Source organism: Borostomias antarcticus, assembly GCF_949987555.1.
Source record: "Borostomias antarcticus genome assembly, chromosome: 7".
Classification (NCBI taxonomy): domain Eukaryota; kingdom Metazoa; phylum Chordata; class Actinopteri; order Stomiiformes; family Stomiidae; genus Borostomias; species Borostomias antarcticus.
Window position 1 is genome coordinate 13,528,604 of NC_140240.1, and position 9,345 is coordinate 13,537,948.

The 9,345-nt window shown below is 47.3% G+C and overlaps 1 protein-coding gene across 1 annotated transcript in view; it reads left to right on the plus strand.

Moving 5' to 3' along the window:
- Window positions 1-1,148: 1,148 nt before the first annotated feature.
- ppp1r16b (protein phosphatase 1, regulatory subunit 16B) overlaps window positions 1,149-9,345 on the plus strand; it is a gene marked incomplete at both ends in the record, with an annotated part of 29,151 nt that continues 20,954 nt past the window's right edge. Inside the window, one exon of the mRNA XM_084440544.1 lies at window positions 1,149-1,419. Coding sequence (XP_084296670.1) covers window positions 1,149-1,419 — 271 coding nt within the window. The remainder of the gene's footprint in view (window positions 1,420-9,345) is intronic.

Genomic DNA, 9,345 nt, shown 5'->3' on the forward strand with positions numbered 1-9,345 from the left:
CGCTGACTACACAATGTCTTCTACCGGATACCCAGAAGTCAACCGCCGTTGTGCTCAGAAATGGAAAGTTCCAAATGAAGGCGCTCAGGCACGCACGCACACGGACGAGATTAAACAATCCGCTTCCCTGCGTCTTTTCATAAATGAGGTGGCGAATCTCCGTCATCGGTTTCCGCTCTCTCTCTCTCTCGTCATGTTGCGTTGGCTGCTGAGAAGTGAGGGCGACAGAGCAGAGGAGCGCAGCGCTAGTGATTCCAGATAACGCCTGGGGATTGATCGCTCAGCGCTGTGTAATGAGCTATGTGCTAACACGCACACACACACGCACAAACACACGCACACACACACACTCGCACACGCACACAATCACACACACACGAACACTCACACACAGACACACACTCACACACGCACAACACCACGTCTACCAACATCAACACAGCACTGCTGTTAACCATCTCACTGAATTCAAGTATTTGTTTTTAAAAGAAGAGTTATATCATTTTGATAGATTTTCTCTTTTCTGTGGCAAATTCTGCTGACAGCTTTCACCATCTACAGCTCAGTGGACCTGTGGCGTGGCAATATCCTGGCCGACTGGAATATGCTTCGCTGTGTGTTTATTTATTTCCCATTCTCATCAATCAATCAAAGCTTTATTTGTATAGCGCATTTCATACACAGAGGCAACACAATGCGCTTTACAGAGAACAAGGGAGGTGGGAATAGATCCCACCCCTACATATTCCAGAGCATTCTCATGCTCTGCTCCTGTCTGAGACGCCAGACACCTCTGGTGTATCTCTGTTGAGTTTGTACCTCGGCACACTCTGTCTTTGTTTACTCTTACTTCCTCCTGGGTTGATGGTTTCGAGCAATTTTATGGTTGAAGTAGATCAAAAGAATGATCAACACATCCCTGACCTGAGCCCCCCCCCCCCCACCTCCCCTCCCTGTTTCACACTTTCACTCTCTCTCTCTCCCTCTCCCTCTCTCTCTCTCAGGCGGTCACAGCTGAGCTGTAGAGCATGATGGGAGGAGGAGGCCGCGGCCGTAGGTGCAGCCCACGCTAGGAGCCACTGTACCACGCCCCCACCTGCCTGGCCCCTCCCCCGGCTCCGCCCCCCCTCCCCTCCCCTCCTGACACCATGGCCAACCACCTGGAGCTCCTGAACGAGCTGCAGCAGCTGGACAAGGTGCCCAGCCTGGAGCGACTCCGCGCCGCCCAGAAACGGCGCAGCCAGCAGCTGAAGAGGTGGGCCGTCTACGAGAAGGAGATGCAGAACAAGAAGCGCAAGGCGGACAAGAGGAGGAGCGCTGGCCCAGCGGCGGGGGGGGCGGCCGCACTGCGGAAACACGTGTCCTTCGCCGCCAGCGTGGCGCTGCTGGAGGCCTCGGCGCGGAACGACCCCGAGGAAGGTGTGAACGCACACACACACACAAATAAGCACACAAATCAGTCTGCAAGATCAGTTGTCAGTTCAGAGACCGCCCATGGTGTATCAGTCCGTCACATAGTCTCTCCCCCCCTCCCCCCCAGCTGGTAATGATGGTTCAATGACGGAGCCCACCCAGGGGAGGAGTCTGTACTTCAACACGCTGGTGTTCCTGTTTTGAGATAACAGCAGTTGAGTAACAACTCCTCACAACCACACTGCTGGTGCCCAGATAGCACTCAGATACTGTCACTGAGGTCATGAACAACCGATATCGCAGCTCTGGTGCGTAGCATTACATGTCCCCTAGAGTCAGGCTAGGAGGGATTAGACACTTTTTAAAAGGGGAACTTCCAAGATTTTGAACGTTCATCTTGTATTTATTCTTACTGGGAGTGTAGCACAGGCTCCCAGAAGTGTCTGGAGTAAAGTCAGAAACATCTGCACAAATGCACCCACACACGAAACAAGCACGCGCACGCGATAGGCACTCGATAGTCGTGAGAGTCAGTCGAGTAAATGTCTTTTTGAGGCAGACAGGCGTGTTACAGGTATGTGGCCACTGGCTAACATTAGTAAACATGTTCATTTTCCGTTTGTAGTGATACTGTATATTGATGTGCTTTAGTACAAGCCCTATCTCTCTCTCATGTGTTTTAATGTTGTCTTATTGTGTCGGTAGCTAGTTAGCTAATGTAGCCTAATATTAGCTAGGTAGCGTCATCTCTCTCTCTCTCTCTCTCTCTCTCCCTCTCTCTTTCTCCCTCTCTCTCCCTCTCTCTCTCTCTCTCTCTCTCTCTCTCTCTCACTCTCTCTCTGTCCAATTAAATAAAATAGGCTAAGTGTTCTCCAATAACATCATTAAACAGTAACAGTGCAGTTTGATTGTAGGCTTCTAACTTAACCGTTCATCATTCTACTGGATCAAATGTAACAAGGCCTACTTGTTACCATCAGCTAATGTTCTATGATGTGTGGGCATACAGGATAATAGTGGTGGGAGGGGTTAACCGGTAATCCGGTTAACCGAATTGGAGAGCCTTCAAATGCCTTACCGGTTACTAAAAATCACTAACCTGTATTCGTTTTTTTCTTTTTTTGCAATTTAAATCATGTATAATAAAAAAAAAAAATACAGCTAACCAGCCTCTATAATTATTAAATTAAATTAATCTGTCGAGTCCGTTTCTATGGACGTACAGTAATGCAGGTGACGATGTGATCGCGTTCAGCCGTTCTTCTGCCGTTCGTTATAATAATGCTGTTTTATTCCGTCTTGTCTTTTGTTTCATAGACTCGCTAGGGAATAGGGACGAGTGAAGAAGTCTACAGCTTCATCTGAGACTAAACCGAATATATTCATCTGATCCTGATTCCTGACACATGTTTATTTTTTTGTCATATCGAGAGTAGTTCGTTGTTGGTTTTGACAGCTCTTATGCGTAGGATAGGCGAGACGGGATCAAGTGCAGATTGTTTGACCGAGTTGGCCTATAGGCCTATAGTGTTTTTAGAGATTGAGGCCCTGTCCACACGAGCCCGTGTACTTTTGCAACCGTGTATTTGTCTTCGCGGTTGCACTGTTCGTCCACATGCAACCGCGCTTTCGGGCCCCTGAAACCGTGTTTGTTTGAAACCGGAGTCCAGCGTGAAGTTTTTGGACAATTCCGGTTTCAGCGGTTGCGTGTGGATATGATAACTGCAGTCTTTTATTGCTCGTCTCCATTGTTTGATGTCAGAGCGACGGTAAACACCATGGTAAACACGGAAGTAAACAGTAGCTGTGTTCGAAACGGTTCGAAATCGTTCACTCACTCCCTATTCCCTATGTAGTGTTCCCCATATAGTGAACTACATAGGGAATGATTAAACGGTTTTCGGACACTACATGGAACGTCATTCCATCGAATATTCATGGACGCAAGCAGTGCGCATACTGTAAACAAACCGAGCACTGATGGCACTGGCAGCAGGTTGAAATGTACTCAGGTAGTATTCAGTTTTGAATGTTGAATCCCAAATAAATTGCTGAAATTCTAATGATGTGCAAGTGTGGTATGGTTTGTATGGTGCTGTCTGCTAATAGCCAGCTGTAAAGTTGCACAATAAGACCGTGATAGCTAGTTGGCTCACAACAGCAGCTTCCATAACATTAATGGTAGCTGTCGGTGGTTTAAGCAGTTAGCCAACATTACAATGATGATTCCTGTAGCTATTTTGATGCTGCGTTGGTTCGACTTCTGTTTCTCAGGCATAAACGGAGGCAAACTCAAACTCACATTAGCAGCAAAACAGCTACAGGTACAATCTACAGGCTACAATCTACAGGTTACAATCATCGTAACGTTAACTAACTGCCTTTGTCACCGATAGCTACCGTCTTCTTCACGTCGTATGTTTGTATCTGTCCAAACAAAAGATTCTGCCCTGCGAATCAGAATAAAGATAGATGGGGACCGCACTCAAAGGAATGTCTTGTGTATTTTTATTGGCACAAAACGTTTTCGGCCATCCGGCCTTCTTCAGTGTGCATATAACAATGGTTTGGTTTGTGGATCTTAAATAGGCTGGTGTCCCTGTGAGTTGCCATTGTTGTTTGTGTTTTCGTATTTTCCACCTTTCTGCGCTCCTGTTCCAGTATTGACTCTGGCTTCTGATTGGTTAAAATGGCCTTTCCGTTTGAAGTTACATCGCCACCTATTGCTTTGGCATGTATATTACATCACTTCGTAGCGGTTTTTGCGGTTTCGTGTGGAAGATATAATTCATCACGCCACTCGTGGGGACGAAGATTTTTGTGAAACCGGAGACCGAAAAACTAAAAAGTACACAGGCTCATGTGGACAAGGCCTGAATCAGACTTGTGTCCGTGATTTTTTCGAGTCGACAACTTCTGATATATGGGCTATAATTTTCTGAATGCACAATGCAGGCTCTGTGTCTCCGTGTCCGTTTTTGTATCTGTAGCCTACAGCTTTGGTGCTACAGCAGCGCTTGTTTCTTAAAGCGTGTTTCTCTCTTCATCCTGGTGTTTTTGTCACATTATTATCATTGATAGTAGGAATTTCTATAAGTGCACCTCTCATGCTTTTTGCAAAGTTGCCTGTATCAAAACCCAGGTAACTTTAGGCCTATTTTAGTCTCATTAATTAACGCAAATTGCTCAACGGGTAACCGGAAAGAAATTTGAAATATGGCGGTTATGCCGGAAAGGAAAATATGCAATTCCCCCCCCCTACAGGATAATGGACCTAAGGTTAAAATGTGCTGCGCACGCTGCACTACCTAAGGGCCCTTTTTTCAACTCCTGCCCCTCTTAACACCCAGAGCACGTCCCTGCCTGTAACTAAGGTAGGACTGTCTGGGCCTGGTGGCAGCTGGCTATAGCATGGGAGGAGAGAGGGAGAAGAGGGGGAGGAGAGAGGGAGAAGAGGAGAGGAAGGGAGGAGGAGAGAAAGGGAGAGGAGAGGAAGGTCGCTCATAAAAGGACTAATCATCTCTTTCTGTTACGGTTAGATGATAAATTGTGTCTGTACTTGAACCCTGACCCCCACGGAGGAGAGAAAGGGAATTGCTTTTTGTGTCTGATTGGCTTCCGAGCGCTGTTTCCTGTAAACTTGGTAAACCGACCGGGCCGGCTGGATGTGTACATGTACGTGTGTACGTGCGTGTGTACGTGTGCGTGTGTACGTGCATGTGTACGTGCGTGTGTACGTGCGTGTGTACGTGCGTGTGCATGTGTCTTGTCCCCCCTCTCCTCTCTGCTCCTCACCACCTCCCTGGCTCCAGAGCAGCCAATCACAAGCAGTTATTTGAAATCCTCTCTCAAGTTCTGAGCTTCTGCCTCATCCCGTCCGGGGTGCAGCAGCGGATGAGCCCGGCGTTTCTAGGGACAGCGGATGAGCCCGGCGTTTCTAGGGACAATACCACAGGCTCCTTTGCACCAGGCAGGCTCAGTGAAGCGCAGGTTAAGGAATTGGATAGAACCATCTTATATTCTAACAACATTCTCTATAGAAAATATGTAGAAAGAGCCAGGTTGTGTCAGTTGCTTCTCTTCCAGTGGCGGTCTTTGTGACGTCACGTGACGCGTCCCTGTTATTGGATGCCGGCATAGCTCTAGAGTTCAGTGAGGCCCCTATGACCCCGCCGGAGACAGGGGTAGGGGCCAGCAGAGGGCGCTCTCAGGGTTAGCTGGTGTGATTGAGGCCCGGTCTCTGGTGCGGCCGGTGTCAGGGCTGTTATTACAGTCCAGGTAATCACCCCCGAGAGGGTGGGAAGGGCTGACATCTTCCTGAAGATGCAGTGTGATGACTGTGAAATTGCTCTCGAGATCCTCAGTGGCCATCGGTGATCTCTTGTCTCTCTCTCCCTCCCTCTATCTCTCTCTCCCTCTCTCTCTCTCTCTCTCTCTCTATATACTGTATATATATATATTTCTCTCTCTATCTCCCTCCCTCTCTCTCTCTTATTGAGAATGATGGCTGTTCTCGTTTTCCTAGCGAGGCGCAGGTGATGGGTTCGGGTGGGTGCAGCTATCAGGCATGATGACACTTTAATGACCCCCACCCTCCCTCCTGGTCAGGGTAAAGACCCACCCTCCCTCCTGGTCAGGGTAAAGACCCACCCTCCCTCCTGGTCAGGGTAAAGACCCACCCTCCCTCCTGGTCAGGGTAAAGAACCACCCTCCCTCCTGGTCAGGGTAAAGACCCACCCTCCCTCCTGGTCAGGGTAAAGAACCACCCTCCCTCCTGGTCAGGGTAAAGAACCACCCTCCCTCTTGGTCAGGGTAAAGACCCACCCTCCCTCCTGGTCAGGGTAAAGAACCACCCTCCCTCTTGGTCAGGGTAAAGACCCACCCTCCCTCCTGGTCAGGGTAAAGACCCACCCTCCCTCCTGGTCAGGGTAAAGACGGCGGCCCGCACAGCGGGCCTGTGGGGGGGGGCGCGGATGGCTAGGGGGCGAGGTGAGCATGTTCTCATTAGGGATGTAACGATAACCGGTATAATGATAAACCGTGATTACATTTGATTTATCGTGATAATTTAATCATTAAAACCGTGCTTGATTGCCCCGCTTTTGAAAAACTCACTGTAAATGTCCAGCATCAACCAAAGCAACAGTCTCAGACTTATTATTTTAATGTTAATGCAAAATATTAATTTTAATTTTATTTGTGGTTTTCAATATAAAACTTGGTGAAATTATTACAGTGTGTGTATCGGTAGTTTTAGAAAAGTTTTAGCACATTTTACAATGCCGCGATAATACTGATAACTTGGATGATTTTGGTCATTATAACCATGATATGACATTTTCACACCGTTACATCTCTAGTTCTCATGACCGTTACCTCGGCCCAAACTTCCACAGAAGGCTTTAGTTCAGAGAGTTAGTCAGTGATTGACCTTGAGGATTGAGGATTTGAAGAAATAGATGTTGTAAGAGCTTTTGAGAGAGGGAGAGAGTTGTCAGATGAGTGGACTAGGTATGAGCTGATAACTTGGATGATTTTGGTCATTATAACCATGATATGACATTTTCACACAGTTACATCTCTAGTTCTCATGACCGTTACCTCGGCCCAAACTTCCACAGAAGGCTTTAGTTCAGAGAGTTAGTCAGTGATTGACCTTGAGGATTGAGGATTTGAAGAAATAGATGTTGTAAGAGCTTTTGAGAGAGGGAGAGAGTTGTCAGATGAGTGGACTAGGTATGAGCTGACCCCAATCCTCCACCCATCCATCAGCTCACATAGGCCATCTCATCACTTGAGAACCGTTCCCTCTCCCGTTCCAAAAAGGGAATCAAAATGATTGGATTTGAACGTTCTTATGTGGGTCAGGCAACTGCATTCAGGTGGCATTTTTCGTTGAAAAAGCTTTTTAGATTATTATCTGTTGATGTCTTTTAGATTTTAGATTGTTATTCTTGTACTTTGCCTTCAGCACTAGATTATGCTCTTAGTCACTTGTTTTAGAAAGAAGATGCACTTGTGAGTTCTGGCGAGTAGTAGTACATTGGCTTTTCCTACGTTAAATGCAATTATTGTCAAGTCGCTTTGGATAAAAGCGTTTTTGTTTTTGAAGTGGTGTCTCTGAGGGCCTGGTGTCTCGCGCCGCTGTCTGATTATCTTTCTGGAGCGGTTCCCCCTCCTCTGCCCTCCCAGAGCCCAGACTCACGCTGGCAGACTCACTGCAGAGAGACACCAGACAGCCGGGTGATCAGTAGAGAGACTCTAGACAGACAGGTGATCAATAGAGAGACTCTAGACAGGTGATCAGTAGAGAGACTCTAGACAGACAGGTGATCAGTAGAGAGACTCTAGACAGGTGATCAGTAGAGAGACTCTAGACAGGTGATCAGTAGAGAGACTAGACAGGTGATCATTAGAGAAACTCTATACAGATGATCATTAGAGAGACTCTAGACAGACAGATGATCAGTAGAGAGACTCTAGACAGACAGGTGATCAGCAGAGAGACTAGACAGACAGGTGATCAGTAGAGAGACTAGACAGACAGGTGATCAGCAGAGAGACTAGACAGACAGGTGATCAGTAGAGAGACTAGACAGACAGGTGATCAGCAGAGAGACTAGACAGACAGGTGATCAGCAGAGAGACTCTAGACAGATGATCAGCAGAGAGACTAGACAGGTGATCATTAGAGAGACTAGACAGACAGGTGATCAGCAGAGAGACTAGACAGACAGGTGATCAGCAGAGAGACTAGATAGACAGATGATCAGCAGAGAGACTAGACAGACAGGTGATCAGTAGAGAGACTCCACAACTTGTCGACAGTTTGTCATTTAATCGGAAAGCCCTTTCATTTCACGTTTACAAAACGAAACTGAAAGTGTTCCATCTCACCGCGTCGGCCTGGGGTTGGGGGTGGGGGCCGTAGCGGGGAAATGGAACACTTTCAGTAGAGACACTCCAGACAGACAGGTGATCAGTAGAGAGACTCCAGACAGGTGATCAGTAGAGAGAGTCCAGACAGGTGATCAGTAGAGAGAGACCAGACAGGTGATCAGTAGAGAGAGTCCAGACAGGTGATCAGTATAGAGAGTCCAGACAGGTGATCAGTAGAGAGAGACCAGACAGGTGATCAGTAGAGAGAGACCAGACAGGGGCTCAGCCTATGATACCTCTCCTCTGAGACGAGGTCTCTGGGAGGAAGAAGACCTACAGGGTAATGAAAGGAACAGCCCCCTCCTACCTCCTGGCCATGGTCAAACCCTACACACCCTCCTGATCACTACGCTCTGCTACCTTGGGGCGACTGGTTGCCCCGTCACTCCGAGGCCCCTGCGGTCGATCGACACGGTCACAGCTCTTCTCTGTCCTGGCCCCGCAGTGGTGGAACGAACTGGCCACTGATGTCAGGACAGCAGAGTCGCTGCCCATCTTTCGTTGCAGGCTCAAGACTCATCTCTTCAAGAAGTACTACAACAATCCTCCCTCTTAAGCACCTATTGTATTTTAGATTGCTATTCTTGCACTTTGCCTTCAGCACTATATTATGTTCTTAGTCACTTGTTTTAGAAAGGTGATGCACTTCTGAGTTCTGGCAAGTAGTAGTACAATGGCTATTCATACATTAAATGCAATTATTGTTATTCGCTTTGGATAAAAGCATTTAAATGACTGTAATGTAATGTAAAGACAAAATAAGAAACAGGGTACGTGTGTGTTACTGGAACACCAATAATTTCGGACATTACTTGTTTTTCCACCTCCCATCTCTCCATTCCATTCCTTTTTAGGTATTTAACTATGTATTTAAAGGACAATGCTCGTTTTTGACAACCTGGACCTTATTTACGACATATTATAAGACGTTTGACTCACCGAGATCACTTTGTTGTAGTTCGGAGGCCTGTAGAAGAAATGTAAAATCCAGCG